General features: G+C 40.5%; 1 protein-coding gene across 2 annotated transcripts in view; it reads left to right on the forward strand.

Moving 5' to 3' along the window:
• Positions 1–18336, forward strand: part of LOC119898733 (glutamate receptor ionotropic, NMDA 2A-like) — a 98166-nt gene that overhangs the window by 52390 nt on the left and 27440 nt on the right. For both annotated transcript variants that reach the window (XM_038712932.1, XM_038712931.1), the window contains exons 5-10: positions 11188–11354; positions 11470–11604; positions 11708–11807; positions 12985–13190; positions 16826–16940; positions 17053–17255. In XM_038712932.1, coding sequence (XP_038568860.1) covers positions 11188–11354; positions 11470–11604; positions 11708–11807; positions 12985–13190; positions 16826–16940; positions 17053–17255 — 926 coding nt within the window. The remainder of the gene's footprint in view (positions 1–11187; positions 11355–11469; positions 11605–11707; positions 11808–12984; positions 13191–16825; positions 16941–17052; positions 17256–18336) is intronic.

Raw genomic sequence — 18336 nt, forward strand, 5'->3', positions numbered from 1 at the left:
TAATGTTTTGGATTTTACGCTGCAGTGTTATTCTGTGTGCCCCCATTTCTTATTTTTGTGTGTGTGGGTGTGTGGTCTGTGTACTCTTTCTCTAAGTGTGTGTGTGTGTGTGTGTGTGTGTGTGTGTCTTGTGTGCTTTTGCCAGCCTATGTGTGTGTGTGTGTGTGTGTGTGTGTGTGTGTGTGTGTGCGTGCGTGTGTGTGTGTGTGTGTGTGTGTGTGTGTGTGTGTGTGTGTGTGTGTGTGTGGACAGTGAGTGTTGGGGTTTGATCCTGTGCTAATGATCTCCCAGTGGCTCAAACTTCTGTAAAGTGTGTTGAGCAGGAAGGGAGAGAGAGGAAGGCAGAGAGAGGAGGGAGAACTGGGGGGGTTAAAGTGAACAGAGAACTGTGCCTGATCATGATCATCCTCCTCCTCATCACTAGGTCTTGTACAGTACCCCCCCCCCCCCCACACACACACACACACACACACACACACACACACACACACAGTCACCAGCAGCTGAGCCTTCACCTCTTGTGATCTGCACAGCTCTCAAATCGAGCAGGAGCAGCCACGTTGGCAAAGTCTGCATCGAAAGCTGCAGCATCAAACTGGCTGGTGACAGAAGGATGGAAGAGGGGTGGATGGATAGACACATGGATATAGAGAGCCTGCATGTGACGTGTGTCATACTCGCACTCTCCTCAGCAAACGCATGCACACAAGGAAACGTCAGCCGCAGCCAGTCAGATTTTGGAACTGAGGTTCTTCTCTTGTTTCTTTTTATTGAATGTCACACGGAGGGGTTTTCTCCCATATCTCTCTCTCTCTCTCCTTCTTTCGGTCTGTCTCTCTCTGTCATTCTCTCCTGCACACACACACACACACACACACCTCCCTGTCAACTCGCAGCTCATCTTCTTGCTTAGACGGACTGTAATGCACTTTTGTTTTCTGAATGTGTTAGCACTTCCTCTGCTTCCTCCCGTTCTCAGAGTCTTGCCTTACATCCCCTTCCCTCCCTCCGCATCTGGAAAAGATCTGTCTCGCTAATAGGAGGCCTGGTAAATTAGCCCGTCATCCTTCCTCTCTATCACTCCTGTCTCCTCCCTTCTTCTCTCATCTATCTCTCCTAGCATGCACTGCCCAAAAGAGCGCACACCCACAGATACAAACATAAAAGTACATACATAAGTACAGATTTGCCCCGTTTGTGTGTGTCTGTCTGTTTGTCTCCAGGTTGGGTCCTGGCTAATAGGGCGTAGTAGGTAATGGCAGCCATAGCCTATTATCTCTGCTCTGCTGTCTGATAGCCACTGGCTTTAAGCATCTGCCATGTAGCTGCTCTAACTCCCTGAATGGACACTAACACATACACTGAGAGACACACACACACAGAGATTCACATGTACAAACCACCCCCATGGATGCACAGCAGAGATAATATACACACCGCCAAAAGTAATTTGTGCATATGTGAGTGTGTCTGTGCACGTGTGAGTGCACGCAGAAGTACTGTGTGTGTGTGTGTGTTTATGTGGTTATCGCATCTAACACACCACGCTCTGACATTCTGTACGCTCTCTTTTCCTTGGGGAGCACTGCCTTCCTTTAATTAGTAAAGGAAATGGATTTACTTATCTGATCTTTGACACATTGGCCACACAGACACACACACATACACACATCTGCCTGCGTGCGCTCAACCACGCAGCACATCGGCACCTATCCATTACCAGTGTGATGGAATGCCAGAGTGGGAAGCAAAAGCATTGAGTTCAGGCATGTGTGTGTGTGATAGGAAGAAATTAATCTGCTCCCATCTGTAGACTGACCATTGATTTGCCATGGTAACAGTGTAACAGTGGATAGTAACTGTCGTGTGAACAAAAGCGATGAGTACAAGTGGCTAGATTGGAGAGGGAAGGAGAGAGGAGAAGGGCGAGATGGGGAATAGAGGAGACCAGCGGTGGTATTAAACTGGAGGAAATGGACTCACATGGGGACAAACTCTGTAGAGGCTGGAAGAGAGCGGATTAACGCACGTTAGCCTGTTGCTGGTTTAACTAAATGTAGCAACAAGATTTTTGTGTGTGTATTCCAGAAAGCAAGAGCGTGTGCACAATAGTGTTGTGGGAGTGTTTTTGGTTTAAAAAGGCTTACACAGACCTGAGTAAGGCTTATATATAATGAATGAATCCCCCTTCAGCTACCGTTTTTCGTTACTCTGCAGAATTAGTGATTTGTCTAACCCCCTCCTTTCCCTGCTAACAATCACTGCAAAACCCCTTTGCCACTTTCCAGCATTCCTCACAGAAACCACCCTGCACCCAACCGACATGCCCTCTGGAAGCCAGTGTCATTGTATAAACTTATTCTGTGGTATTTAGTATACACAATGCCTCGGCTGTCAACAACTAACTTAAGAAACACTGGGCTAATGTAATTTTAACCAAAACAGGGATAAACCAATGTTTTGGTATTCAGTAGAGCCTGCAGCTCTTCTCTCAAAGCAGAAAGACAAACACACTGTGAATTGTCTAATTAATCTTCCGGCTTGTGGCATTCCTACACCAGCCAGATCCTTTTGTTTTGTAGTGGCACTGGACAAGTACTTTGACCCCAAACCCTGACTGGCTGTCCTGTTCTCATACCTGCGGCACTTGGTCTGTTTAGCATGGTCCTGCAATCAACGCTGAGGTTGTCAACTGGGATGGGCTGACTCACCGCTTGCTGCCATTTTTACACCAGGCCTAAGGTTTCTAAAGTCCAATAGAGTCACCATCAGTGGGTTGAGAGAGACAGAGAGATAGGGTGAGAGAGAAAGAGAGAAAGTGGGGTTTTTTTCACCCAAAGGCACTTCAGCTATAAATATCAAACTGGCAATTCTTTGATTTGCCAATGCCAGCGGAGGTAGGAGGATGCAGGGTCTTTCTCAGTTCTTGAGTGGTTTTAAATTCATTCACCGATAGGGGATGAGAGAAACTGAGGGGGGAATAGGGTTGGCTGCGTCATTACTTTTCCATGTAGGGGGATGAAATAACATTAACATCTCTTTCTCTCGGAAGCTCTATAAGTCAAACAGTTATTATTACTCAAACAGCAGCGGCTGCACACACACACACACACACACACACACACACACACCATATATAGACGCACATCCTATTCTTTTTCTGACACACAGATACTTGTGTATGTGTGGTTGTGTATGTATGTGTGTATGTGGTTGTCACAGCCTGGACAGACACTTCGGTTTTAATAAAGCAGAGGCCTTTCAGCACTCTGGTGGATCCTGCTGTAATCTCTCCTAAACAGGTGTTGTGATTAGCCTCTGCTGTGAGCAGCATTCTGACACTTGGATAGGCAGGGCCAGCCATGCACACAACCATCGGCTACCACTCAGGAGACAGATTTAACCGGCAGTGCTTGGCAAAAACGCACTTCTGCCATCCAATACAATGTGCTTTGTCAAAAAGTTCAGCTGGAAATTCAGTTTTCTTTCCTCAGCTGAATAATTGTATCGTTTCTATACAATATTCTAGTTGATGCAGCACCGTATGTGATAGTCAGCACTGCAGAGTATGGCTCCTAATTTTTAGTGGACAGTTGATGGATTGTTTGTAGAAATACTGAATGTTTTTAAATGAAAGCTCCTTGTGTACGGGCTACTTATCAACAAATTAGAATATCAAATTAATATATTAATCTGAGCAGTTATTTAATCACATTTGGATTCATTTGCAGTGCAAAGAAAACAAATACTCAGCTTGCTTTGCAGTCGCAATTAGGAATTATGCTCCTAAGAACATCTGCAGAAAGTTTTGCTAATTAAATCAAACTGTTGTGTCTGTTTGTGCTTCACAGTCTCAACCTAAAATACTGGGCTGTTAGTTGCATATTTTTACTTTTATTTTGTCAGTCTGACAACAGCTCTGTTTTTACTCTATAGTAACAATTATATTATAATTATATTATTATATTGTATATTTTCCATTTCCCCTTTTAATTAAATAAATTTGAATGATCAAAACTTGACACATAAAAAAAAACTATGTGTTTTTATCCACTTTTACCTACAAAAGAATTAGCAAGAATTCAGAAAGAAACGACCTAAACATCAAGGTTGCTGTTACTTAACCATTCAGTAACACTCACTAATTATTAGATAATGAATAATTCACTCTTCATTGATAAAGAAACTGCTTTGATCCAACTGAAGCCTAATGTCAGGTGGTTAGCATCCACAGTACATGCAGTATTACACATTGCAAACTACTGGACAAGGTAAATAAAAGGCCATGTTGATGATTGTCTGAGGAGGAGACATCTTACCTGGTTCAAACACTGTAGGCACATCTCTGGCACATTACCAGGAGTGTGACACTAGATTAATAAATCACTAAGCTCCTGCTAATCTCATCATGTGTTAGTAACTGATTGTTTGTTTTTGCCACAGTAAAAAAATCCAACAATATTGTAAAAAATCTCAACTGGCACCTTGACAGGAAAGAAATATATTACATGGGTATGATGTATGACTGTACGTTCTTCAATGCAGCAATATGTCTGCAAGCTGATTTTAATGGATTTTTTAAAACAAATGTGAGCTTATGACTTCCCTGAGATAATTAAGGTAAACCTGCCATAGAAAAAGAGTGTATTAGTTTGTGACTGTGGCAAATACAGTGGTGGGTTCAGAGTTTTTATGGCCATTAGTGATGATGGTAAAAAAGTAAAATTACGCTGGCATTGCACTTAAATGTTTTGCAACAAAAATGCTCAAGGCAGCTCATTCGAGACACAAATTAAGTCTCTCGATGAGAGGTGAACTACTTCTCTATGAACGCCAAAAAGGATCTGAATCATATAAGGAACTATATAACTTTAATTTAACCTCTATTGAATAGTTAATGCTGGAACTTTAAAAGCAATTAATTTATAGCATTGAAATATTTGACTTTGAGAATTTATGAAGTTTTAATTCCTCTCTTTTTTTTTTGAAGGTGGAAAATGTGTTTTCAAGTGTCAAGAGACTCTGTATTCCAGTCCCATACTGCATTCTGAGGTTATACCGTAATGCTGTGCGCTTTGTCACTCCATGGCCGCGCTGCTGTCCATTACATGCTTGTCTGAGTTAGTGGTGAGATGTAATGCTTCACTAGTCTGAGCTAGGTTATGCTAGCTTGGGGGCTCAGCGCTGTGTTAAATGCTATTCTGTGTTTGCCTGGGGAGTGTGAGGCTGTTAAATACTACAGTAGACTTAAGCATTGGGACTTACCTCTTCTTTAATACTTAAGGAGTCTTTGTTAGCATTGGGAGCCAGTGTCTGCAAACTAAACGCTATAGTTCTCTGTCAATCGTGGGAATGTAGAAAGTCTATGTTCGGTTAGTGGATGTGGGCTTTGGGACATGTCTCTGTGTTCTAAAACTGAAGAGCTTTCAGTGCTTAAGGGGTCGCTGCTTGTTAGCTATTGAGGGACCTGCCTTTACATTCTGTTAGTGCCAAGAGAATATTTTATGCTATGTCTCTGCTATAGAGGTTGTTGACTCTGCTGTCCCACTTCCACATCTTTCAGCAATGTTCAAAGATTGATGTTACATGTTTGACGGTTATGCTCATAAAACTGTTATTTTTAGGTTTTTTGAAGTTAGTTGTGAAATAGTTTAAACACTGGGGAAAAAAACCTCAAGAAACAATGTGTATGTGTAGATTTTCTTTTTGAGAAGAAAGTGCCATACTGTCAATATTTCAAAAGCTTTTGTAACATAAACAGCTCTCTCTGAATGGATATTTTTTGGCATTGTTACTTTTGACACCGGTCAAGTGACAGCAGCATCCTTTGCCAGGCTAGGCTAGGCGTTTGTTTGTAAGTGGCTTTCCTGAGCTAATTCTTTGTTAGCGGATGGATTTAGAGCCGTGTTTGTTAGCACTAGGGTTTGCAGAACATCTGCTGAGCATTTACACAGAATTAGGCTGCAACAGAAAATGTGTCCTGTCTATCAGTGTAGCTTTTTAGAGCAGTTTCACAGGTCCTTGTTTAGTGTTCTTACCTTTTATCAGTCTAATAAACTAACCTGCGGTGTAGAACCAATATTGCCAGACCTAAGCTTTCAAAAATGATCTACTCTATCTATCTGAGGTGACCTTCCTTTGCCTTTGACTGGATTGCCTGGAACACTAGCAATATAGGCAGTCTAGCATCCCATATGCAGTAATCTTTTTTTCTGGCATGTATTAAACATGCTACTACAAGTTGTATTCAGATTCTCTGTCTGTGGTTAAGAGCCACACTGGTTAGAAGTAACACCCCTTTTGAACCATACATGCCTTTTCATAGCAGACATTTTGACTTGTCATAGCAGGAAAAGCACAAGTGTAATTAATGTCAAGGATCTTAATGATGCGTAAACTGAATGCAATCGTCAGTGTTATTCATTACAAATGGTTCTCCTTTTATGACATAAATCACATAATAGTCAAAATGTCTGCCATATAAACAGCCTATTGGTCGGAATATAAGACAGCTTTGATCACAAGACCACTCATCTGTTTTGGATAAAGACCATATTTAAAATATTTTAATTGTACTGTTAAATGTCCTTTTAATTGCACGTCAATGTATTGTAAAAAGTAAAGATACAATACAAACAGATATTCATCATATATATCATATTTTAGATTTCTTTTGTCTTTGCACCACTGTTGGTCTTTTTATTCCATATTTTTGACATTTTCACAAATCAGGACTGTGAAGAATGTACCTCTGCGCTCATCATGGTGGAAACACCTTAACATCACTGGACATATCTATTCACTACTGTGGCAGTAACCTTCTTTTCACTGGTGCTCACCCATTGTAAATATCTACCAATATAATTTGTATACCAAATTAGGCTTTGGTGTTTTGCCGGTTACCTGTACCTGAAACCTCAAAGACTTGGAAAATACTTTTTATGTACTATGTTCAATTCACCAGAATAATGTAGGGATGTATTTTAATATTTCTTCAACTCAACTTTGAGGAGAATATCATTCTGAAAATCTGCATTTATAGTACTGCCACTTATTTTGCCATGCCAGTTTGTTTGCACTTTTGTGCAGACTTAAGTGGGAAGGTACTTAGCAGCATCTGGGGGGCGTACTTTGTCAGGCCAACTTAATGTAGCTGCGCCATCCTAACTGACCTACTGCATTAAATATTCATATAGCACATTGCTGGCCTCATCATCCTCCTCCTCCTTACCCCAATCTATTTCTCACTACTCTGCATACTAGCTCCATCGTCTTCTTTTGTGCTGTCCCATGTCATTTGCTCTTCTACCAGCCTTTCAGTATGTGTTACTTAGCTTTTGTTCACCAATTTCTCTCTTCATCCAACTTCACTACTTGTACTGCAGGACTCAGCTCCTCCTCCTACATGACTGCTTCCAACAATTTCTAGAAATATGTCAGTTCATCCCTCATTAGCCTGGATCTGTACAGCTCTCTCCCCACTTTCATATTTTCTTCATCTGATTGCTGTAAACAAAAATGAAATTTGACATGAAGTAGCGTGTGTGTGTGTGTGTGCGTGTGTCTGTGTGTGTGTGTGTGTGTGTGTGTGTGTGTGTGTGTGTGTGTGTGTGTGTGTATGGGGGAGAGAGACAAAGTCAGAGACTGTCTTGGTTTTCGTGGTGTATTATTTATTGGTACGCTGGCTCATGAGTAAAGCTATATTTTAAGGGTCCTTTGTGCATGGACACATGTGTATGTGCTGTGTGGATGAATGGATGTGAAAGTGTACATGAAGTTCACTGTATTTGTATAATTGATGCACAATGTCATCAGTAAATCTCTAGGTATGTGGGTTATAATGTGGAAATACATTTGTGTGGTGTGTGTATGTGTGTGTATGTGCATTATTCATATGTGAGCTGCTTGGTGGACTTGTGTGATTTGATGAGAAGATGCAGGTCTGTGTCAACGTCTCTTTTTATCTTTTATTATTCAGCAACCACCAGCAACTATCATCTTCCCCTTTCACCCCTCACTCTTCCAAAAAGACTTCATTCACTCCAAATTCTCCTCTCCTCTCCTCTCCTCTCCTCTCCTCTCCTCCTTAGATTGTGGAGGTATTTAAAAGAAAAAAAGAAACTGTCTGGGTAGGACCACGGTGACCGATATAAACTGATATTAAACATGTTAAGAGCATGTTATGATGACATGTGACGTCACCTACACAGTATCTTCAGCCTGTCACCATATAAAGGCCACTTGTATGTGTGTGTGTGTGTGTGTGTGTGTGTGTGTGCTCATATGATTCCTCACAATGTTACGTAAAATTAAGAGCTAGGCTTTTCAATCTTGATACAGAGCTTTCTCTAATTGAAACAAAAAACAAGTTCAAAAGTATTATATATACAAGTACAAGTTTATTATTCTGACACCTCCCCCATTCTCTTTGTGTCTTCCTCAGTGGTTACCCTTAGTTGAGGGTAACTCAATGTGTATATTTATATTATGGCGGTAACTAATTATTATTATCGATTGATTAATCCATTTTTTAAATTAATTAATGTTTAAAATGTCAAAAATAGTAATAAAAATTCCCCACAATAAGTCCCCAGAATGCAATGTGACATTTTCAAAAGACTTGTCCACCTAACAAACCGAAGGCTATGGGAGCAAAAAAGAGCAACAAATCATCACATTTGAGAACCAGCGGATGTTTGGCATTTTGATAAATGACCCAAAGGACAAGTCTGGCTTATTATATTATATTAGAGCAACATATTCATACAAGTTTTAAACAAACTGTTAGGTTAGACAAACTTATTTAAAAGAGAAAACAAAGGCTAACAGCAAAAATATTACCTAAAGTGTCAATTGTATTACAGACTTCCTGGTTCAACTTTGACCTATACTGTACTTGCCATAGTTATGCGAATGCAGTTTTCCTGTCCAATGAAGAGAACTAACTGACATTTACACAAAGAAATGTGCCAAAAGTTGGTGGGCATTTCTATGGAAAGCCATTGTCCATTTTAAATGATGTTTTGGCCTATTATTGGGCCTTGCAGTGGGTATCAGGCTGTGCCGTCGTAAATCTACTAGGTTCTTCTGACAGGCGACACAATTCTTTAGCCCTGACCTAACTACCTTTAAGCCGCCTTTTACTCCTACCCTCACCCAAGCAAAGAGCAGATGCTCTACAGTTTAGCCTTATATCTACATTGTATCTGCTCAGGTTGAACTACAGTGGCTGGCCCCACTGGCCTGATAGGCAGCTTCATCTCAGTTATCCAGCCACCATCGCTGTATTTGTGTGCACTCTCTCTCAGTTTTTCCTAAAAATAAAGTGATTTAGATAATCTGGCTAAACTGCTGCCTTGTTTACAACCTTTCTGATGGCCTGACTACTCAGATGATCTTGTTGGATTGTGCTGCAATGTGGTGACGTTCCTGAGTTCCCAAATCTCAGCTATTCTTTTGGAGACACAATGTAATGATAACCATTAATCAAAAGTACAAATATATGACCCATATTATTGCAATAAACCGGGATTAACCTTTAAACAATTAGCATATTGTTTTGTTGACTGAGTAATTGGTAAACTGAGTGATTGTTTCAGCACTGATTTGTATGTGAGTGTCAGTTGTACACTTGTTCTATGTGCGAGGGTGTGAGTGGGTGTGCGTGTTAGTATCTGTGCTTGTGTGTTGGCGTTATCTGGGCAAAACTGTGGATGTGCCTGTTGCCTCACAGAGGGAGATTTTTTTTCCTGTGAGTAAAGTATAAAGCCACACACACCTACAGTCAGATACACACACGCACACACAGATGGAAACAGTGAGATAGATCTTTTTGAAGTACAATTTCATCCTATCTCCTTCCTAGTTTTCTCCCTTTTTTGTAGCCGTGGAGGGGGGGAGCTAAATCTCTGCAGGGCTGGCTTTATGTGTGTGATGGCCAGAGCGGAGAGCTTTTTGTTAAACTAAGGGACAAAACTAGAGCTACAATATAGGTTACATGCATATGCACAGGATATGGACAGGATAGAGAACCGGGAGCTGATTCTCCATGTTGTTGTTGTTGATGTGCTTTGATGTTTAATGTGTCACGTTCTTTGATGCCCTCTGCGGCACTGGTGTCGTCAGAACATGTATGTGTGCGTGTGATCTGTGTGTTTGAAAAAGATGGACCTTCTCGTGTTCGTGTCTCTCTCAGTGTTTTTTCCCCTTTTACACCTCTTTCTCCAGCAGGTATCTCAATCTCACTCACAAGACTGGAGCATTTGTCTCTTTCTTACTCTCCCCCCTTCAGCCTTTTCTTTTTCTCCCTGTCTATTCCTCCTCCCTCCCTCCCTCATCCCTCTTCTCTGGGTGATAGGCTGTGTTGCTGTCTATTTGTTGTGTCCCCAGGGGGAAACTCAGCTTACACTTTATGCAAACATACATTCTGCAATCATTAGCAACTTATTTCACACTCACTGTGGGTTTCATTCTGTTTAATAGCTGCTTTGGTTTTGGTAATGCTTACTGCTGCCTCTTACTCTCACGCTGACCCTCTGTTTCCTTCCAATACTGAGACTAAATGATTTAACTGTACATGGCATTTTGGATTAATGCTGTAAAATTTGGAGCCACAGTTTATAGAGGATATCCTTTGACTGACAAATGAGATAACTCTCATTTTTTGCAGTCAGAAAAATGTTTTTCTACATTTTAAACATTGAGCCAGTTCAGTAGTACAGCACCATACTGAATGAGTAAGAAGGTAGACCCTCAGCATCTGGCTCAATTAGCTTTTTAGACAATGCATGGCTGTTATATTGGCAACTGAGAGTGGAAGTGAATCAAACCTGTGAGTTATGAAGCAGCTATGTGACCATTACCCCCCTGCTTGCAGTCACTCTCTTGCAGCATAGCCTCACTTGTCAACTAATTCTCGCTCTCTCACTATCTCTGCACCCCTTCCTCTCTTTCCCATTTTCCCTCTCTCCTCGTTCATTTCTGAAACACTTACACTCTCTCTTATCGCCATCACTCTCCTGACTCACTGATTGCAAAATTGAAAATGCATTTAATTCTATCTGGTTTTTGAGTCTTTGATTTACTCGCATTCACTCAAGCTCTTGTTTTTTTTCTTTTCTGCAATTAATTCAGTTCCTCAGACAAATCTGCTGACTGTCTCTGCTGCCGGCCTGTGTGTCGTTGCAGGATGAGAAGTCCACGTTCTTCCAGTTCGGTGCAGCTCTGCAGCAGGAGGCTCTGCTCATGCTTGCCATCATGGAGGAGTATGACTGGCATGTTTTTTCTATTGTCACTTCCAAGTTCCCCGGGTACCAGGACTTCATCAGCACACTGAAGATAACTGTGGATCACAGGTAATGAATACGCTCCCCCACATGTACACACACAGTCTGTTTTCATCCCTAACCTTTATTTATGGCAGCTGACAAGATTAAGTACCTTGTATTATTTAATGGTGTATTGTTACAGCTTTGTGCGCTGGGACCTGCAGAGTGTGGTGACTCTAGATGCTGTAGATGGCGACCCAAACTCTAAATCACACATTGCCCTCAAGAGGATCCAGAGTCCTGTTATACTGCTGTATTGCTCCAAGGATGAGGCTTTGTGAGTGTTTGTGTCTTTCATTTCAATTTGCTGTTTCTGTTTCTATGTCTACCAAATGTCTGTAGTAAATCTTTATTAACTCTCTGATTCTACTCCTTGACAGGTATATACTAGAGGAAGCTCGGTCCTTGGGCCTGATAGGAGCTGGTTACATTTGGATTGTGTCCAGTCTCACCACTGGCAACCCAGACTTTACCCCCGAGGTAATGAGGCCCCATATGTAGTAACAGGTGGCCACTTTTGAGTGGTTTATCAAGACAAGAAGTGCTTTTGATTCCAGGTTGTTGCAGGTCATCTATGACCCCTCCTGTATTTCTCCTCTCCTTTATTCAGTCGATCCAGCTAATATTCGCTTTCTAGACCACTGTCATATCAGTCTGTTAAACTTTGTTTTTGTATAGATTAAATTAATAAGAAATAAATAATGAGTGAGTTTCAGAGGTGCTGGTAGGCAGATTTTGTTGCCTTCACACTGAGCTCTATAGGGTAGCTGTTTCCTCACTAAGCTAAGCTAACCGGCTGCTGGCCTTAAATTTAGAGTGGTATCAGTTTTCTCTTCTAAGCAGCAACCCAGTGAATGAGCATATTTCAAATGTCGAACTATTTTTTTAAACCATAAGCCTAAAACAATTTAGAGACAAATTATGGTGGCTGGTGAACTATAATTCATATCATATCATAGTTTTAGTTTACTGCTTTGTTTACATTCTTCTCTCTCTACCTAAAAGCATTTGCCCTTAAAATAGGATGATAGCATTACATACACATTCACCTTCAAGATGTGTATAAATAATTTAAAGTATAATCAGTTTAAATGTTCCCCTCACATAAAGAATGGAAACACATCCAGTGTTTGCTTATCTTTTCTCAAAGCCCCTCAAATGTTTATTCTTCTCATTTCCTTGTCCATCATTCTCCTTGACTTAAAGCTCCTATTTGTATTGGGTTTTTATGCCTCAGTTTTCTTTCTGAGACAAAGATCTGATTCTACAGTTTGTGCCAAATTAAAATGTAAGAACAAAGTATTGTAGGGTAGACTGACAGTCTAGCGTACTGGCACTTTTTGATGTTTGCTCAGTTTGATTTAGAGTGATAAACTTAGTGAGCTAATTAGTTAAAAAAAAAGATTATTGACAGTTTTGAGGTGTAGGTGATTCCCAAATGAATGAATTAATCCAGTTTGTGGACATGCAGTCTGCTCGCACTTATTTAATAGCCAGATGTGAATTATTTCAGAAAGGTACACCGAACCAATAAATCATCTGCTTGAGAGAGCCATATGGATGTTTAAAATTGGGATAAAATATGTCATATTGAAGTGAAATTGAATCTTTCACACCATATGTGCAACTTCTTACATCCCCTTTCCTTTTCTCTCAGATGTTTCCCCTGGGTATGATCTCTGTGTCCTATGACGATTGGGAGTACCCGCTGGACACGCGGGTGCGGGATGGGGTGGGCATCATTTCCTTTGCAGCCACCTCCATGCTGCGGGAGAAGGGGGAGCTGCCAGAGGCCCAGAGCAGCTGCTACAGTACACCATCAGACAGGAGCCCAGGGAAGCTCCCACCTAGTGCCCTGCGCAGGTGAGTACTGTGTGTGCATGTGTGCGAGTGTGAGAAGATCAAGGTCTAGGGACTTGCATAACTCTGTTTGTCTTTGTGGAGTGCTGAGCAGTCTTACATAACTCCTTTTAATGTACTAATGAGAGGGGTAGAAGGGAGAAAGGAAACAGAGATGACAGGAGTAATAAGCACAGTGATGTCTAATGACATTTAACACTATTAGCTGTTGTGTACATGGCTTTTTGGTGTATGAGATCATTGTGCTGCCTGAATACATTGAACTTCATCCAGACCTCCATGTTGTTACTGCCCTGCGTTAACTAGAGCCTAGTATGTGTCTGGGGTGTGTGTATTTTTGTGTATTTCTTTGTGTGCACCTTGCTTCACATGACTGAATTCACTGTCATTAAGTCAGGATTAAAGCGGCTTTTACTAGCTTTGTTCTCTCTTTTTTCTTGTTCCGTGGCTCTGGGTGGTACATATGTGTTGGTAGGTGTGTGTGTGTGTGTGTGTGTGTGTGTGTGTGTGTGAGTGCATATATGCATACAAGTATGTGTATATGTACTCTTCTCTGAAGTCTCTGTGATGAGGAAACAGTCAAATCCTTCAAACAAGAACAAGGGACAAATGGGCACACACACAGACACACGTACAAGCACTTTCATACTGAACATCCTCGATAACAGAATCTGTTATTTGTATTGCTTCCTGTGGGGTTTTTTTTTTTGGTGTGATAATGTGACTACATCTTGAATGTGAGGCATGCAGTTGGTAAAATATGATTATTAATTCAGAAATCTATATGAAACTGACTAATAACATAAAGGTCAGGTTGCTAGGCTCTACACATCTACTATGACTTATGAGTTCCCTCATTAGAATGAGAGCCACAGTGTGATTTCCACCATTATGTCTTTATTATTCCATTCTTCTCTCTTATTTGCCCATTACAGCATATATCAAAGCATATACAATACCACCGTTGTTGACAGGTTGATCCAATATAACTCAGACCTCAATAGGAACTCAAACCTTTTCGGAACAATTTTTTTTTTTCTTTCTGTCAGAGGTACCTCATTTGTCTCACTAACTTATTACATAGAATTTGCATATTTGTCAAAACAACTGCAGCCAATTTTGTGATAATAAACTGACAGGTTGGATTTCTCTTCCCTGATTTGGAAGTGGTGAGGCTGTGATCAGAATTCTGCATACATTAGTCTAGATAAAATCTTTGCCGCAGTGTGCATATAAACAACGAGAGGTGGAGAGGAACAGGACAACATAATCTGGCACTTAAAAGACACTATCAACCCCGTTAGATTACCTGCCATTCTTGCCTGACAGGCATTAATATCTCGGCGTCTTTGATCTCCATAATGGTAAAGGTTTTTTACTGAGTTTGTCCTTGTAGTAAATTTCAAAAGGTTATTCTATTTGATGGGACCACTGTACCATGCAAACCCCCAAGCTGTCACTTTTTTTCTGAAAGATGCTCCCTGCCATAACAAAGAATTTGGAAAGAGCCTCCTTTCCTTCTTTATTCATACTTTTAGAAAGTACTCACACAATGACTACCCAAGTACTTACAGTAATAAAAAAAAATATTTCCACACATCCCGCGACCCTGTATGCAGGATAAGCGGTTGACGATGGATGGATGGATGGATTTCCACACATGGAAGTAAAGGGATCCACATTTTAAAAATGGCATTTACAAAAGCAAGTATTTTTATATTCCTGTAATGCAGTTGACACTGTTGTTTAAAACCACCATTGAATTTCTATTTAATGCAAATCATTTTGCAGTAATTTAGAACTCATTGAACCCCTTTTACATAATGTGGCTGTACATTTTGTTTTGTTACCCTCACACGGGATCACAAAATGACATGGATATACATGTTAAAATAAATATGAATATATGATATGTAATCTGCCTGTTCTACATGCCTCAGCAGCACCAGCCTCATCCATTTAGATCAAAATCTTTTCCCCCAAAATGGTAACAAACCTGAAATAGGAGGAGACAACAGTTTCCCAGAATAGACTGCAACAGTGTTTCCGCTATATGTATTCAGCTGTGGCAATGCACTGTGACAAGGGCATCACCTGCTGCACCATGAAGATTTTTTAAACACAAAAATATATTTGTCTTGACATGTCACTAATAGTCAGGAGCATTGTAATCTATAATGACAAAGGCAATTTTAATTCTATAGCACAGAAGTGTCTCTTATGTGTAAAATTCTAGGTTTATATTTAATTATTTGTGTTTGCTGGGAGAGGATATACCTACAGCAGAGCTATTTGGTATTTTTGCAGTACTTGCATGCAAGGGAGACAGGGACCTTTTTATTTACTCATTACTCAGAGTAAATGGAGCTGCTGTGAAAGAGCACAGGCCTGTTTCCAAGTCTTTGTAAAAACAGATGATTAATGTACCTCTCGCTAATCCACTGTCCGACAACAACATTTATGTGTCGATTCTAATACCTCACCCGCAGATGGGACAACATAAAATCCCACCTGTTTGAATCGGAGTGAAATTTCCATAGCTTTCACCTGCAGGGCACATGCTAAACAGCACTCAAACGTTCCCCTTTATGCATCTTGACTTCCTGTCGCAATATTTGAGTGTATGCATTATTCCTTCATGGCCCTGTCCTGCTCACATAAAAAACAGGAGTATATTTTAGCATCCTTTTTAGCTCATTATTTTAGAATAACGAAGCTGTGAATCCATGAACACGTAAAGCGTCTTTTGAATGCAACTATTAAATGTGTATTTGCATAAATAATAGATTTACTAGTAAAGAAAAAAAAATGTCTGTACATATGAAAATGGACTGTTGTGCAAATTCAGAAATGTTTGTGAAGCAGATGTAAAGCTGGAGACTTTTGGCTTTTGACATATTCTATTTTTAGGCAGATGGTATTTCAGTCATATAGCATCACCCGACCAACCGTGTTTGACACTGTCAAAACGAATCACACCATTTCTAATAAAACAGATCACAAGGCATTGAAGAAAAAGTGTTGTCTGTTTTGGGCAGCTGCTGTGCCTCTTGTGATTTGGTCTTTTGAGTAAACTTCCTTAGCCAGCCCTCCGTTCTGAATTCATACTCGCCTTCTGAAATTTGTTTTACTGGAGTGAGTGTATTCTTAATCCCATATCACTGTGTATGATACTGGTTCATTTACTCCTCTCTACTGTTTCACTTTAGCAAGTGTGTAAATGTTTCAGCAAAGGATCTGTTTGCGTATGCAAGATAACTGTAGTGAGTAAGAGAGTGAGGGCAGCCTTGTTGCACCAGTGGCTTGTCTTTCAGGCGTACAGTATATCTGTAGAGAAATCAATGCAGAATGTTGATGGGAGAGCTATGTGGCCTCTGACTCTTCCCCCTCCTACACACAAATAGAAGCACACACACACACACACACACACACACACATACACACACTTGGGCATGCATGCACACACTTGTGGGTGAAGACAGCATTGATTTGAAGAGGATACTCTTGCAGTGATTACAGAGTGCTTAACTTGTTATTTCAAATGTATCTGCACTTGTGCACATATACTCACACTCAAACAGATGCAAAACAAACACAGATAACAACTTCCTACTCTCTTTTTTCCCCATGTGTTTCAGACACATGATGCATGTATGGAATGAAGGGCGAGACTTATCCTTTACTCCAGATGGTTACCAGGCCAACCCCAAATTGGTTGTCATCGTCTTGAATAGTGAAAGGAAGTGGGAGAAGGTAACAAATGAACACAGTGATTTTGCAAAGGAGCAAGCCAATTAAACAGTCAAAACACTTTATTTAAGATGGCTATTACTGATTTTGTTTGTGTGTTTTTTCACATACACAGATGGGGCGTTGGGAGAACGGGACACTGTCGTTGATGTTCCCAGTGTGGCCAAGGTATAACTCCTTTGGGGACGAGGATGCAGATGAGAACCATCTCTCCATCGTCACCCTGGAGGAGAAACCTTTCGTCATTGTTGACAATGTGGACATCCTCACCGGCACCTGCATGAGAAACTCTGTGCCCTGCCGCAAGCATGTCAAAGAGTAAGTAGACGCACACAATATATTAACAAAAAAGCGGCAACTATCTACGGCTCAAGAGCCGTTTAAAAGCCACACTTACTCAAAGTTACTAAGAGAAGGCCCATGATCGCTGAACTGGATGTGTTAGAGGAGGTGAGACATGCACTGGTTTACTATAGTAATGATATCTCAGTTGGATAAAAAAAGGTGGCAATGTTGTTTCTTTTCAACAGGATGGGGGGGGGAGGATACCCTGTAATCTATCTACTTTTTTAGTTGAAAGAAATTAATAAATTTTCACCTCTCAAATTGGTCTCGATTTGTCTAAGAATATAATTGTCAATCAGCTAGCTGCCTTCTGCTTGTTCACTTTTGTTCTACAAAGATCTATACTGAGCCCACTCATTTTTACTTTATATAATAATGACTCACCATCTATTTGTCCTCCAGATTGAAATCCAAATGTATGTGGCTGACAATGTAATATATGCACATGGTTGTAATGACATACAAGTTAATTCTAAACACATGTTCTTTATAGTGCTGAGCAATGATTAAAATTTTTAATCGCGATTAATGGCATGATTTTCTGCCATTAATCGCATTTTTATATGCAAAATTGAATACGAATTCTAAAGTAGTGTATTACGCACTTTTAATTTAAATGTACTGCTATATACACTAAAGTGCAATAACATGTGGTTTGCGAACACCAAAGCTATTTGCCACTGCCAGGGCATTACCTTGTATCTAGCTTGTTAAAACAATTTAGAGTCCAGAGCCACGATTATAACAAGATAACAGGCACCTTCTGAGCAACAGGTTAACATATGTAAATCTGTTTTCTTGTTTTTTTTTCTGAACGGGTAATAGCAGAAACATTTTTCTTTTATCAGGGAGCAGCAGAAACAGTCTGTTCAGTAGCAAGTGTCCCTGTTAGAGTGAGGTGAAGTGCTCGCCTCAGGCACACGCCCGCCCACTGCCAAAGTTGAACTGTCTTGAACTTTTTGTACGCGATGCGCAGCACAAATCACTAGAAGAGAGACTGATCCTCGCTGTTTGTCAGTTTCCAGAATCTATTACTGTTTACTAAATAGGACAT

The sequence above is a fragment of the Micropterus salmoides genome, unplaced genomic scaffold (assembly GCF_014851395.1).
Source record: "Micropterus salmoides isolate LMB-PRFRI ecotype aquatic unplaced genomic scaffold, ASM1485139v1 Ms_hic_scaffold_12, whole genome shotgun sequence".
Classification (NCBI taxonomy): Eukaryota; Metazoa; Chordata; class Actinopteri; order Centrarchiformes; family Centrarchidae; genus Micropterus; species Micropterus salmoides.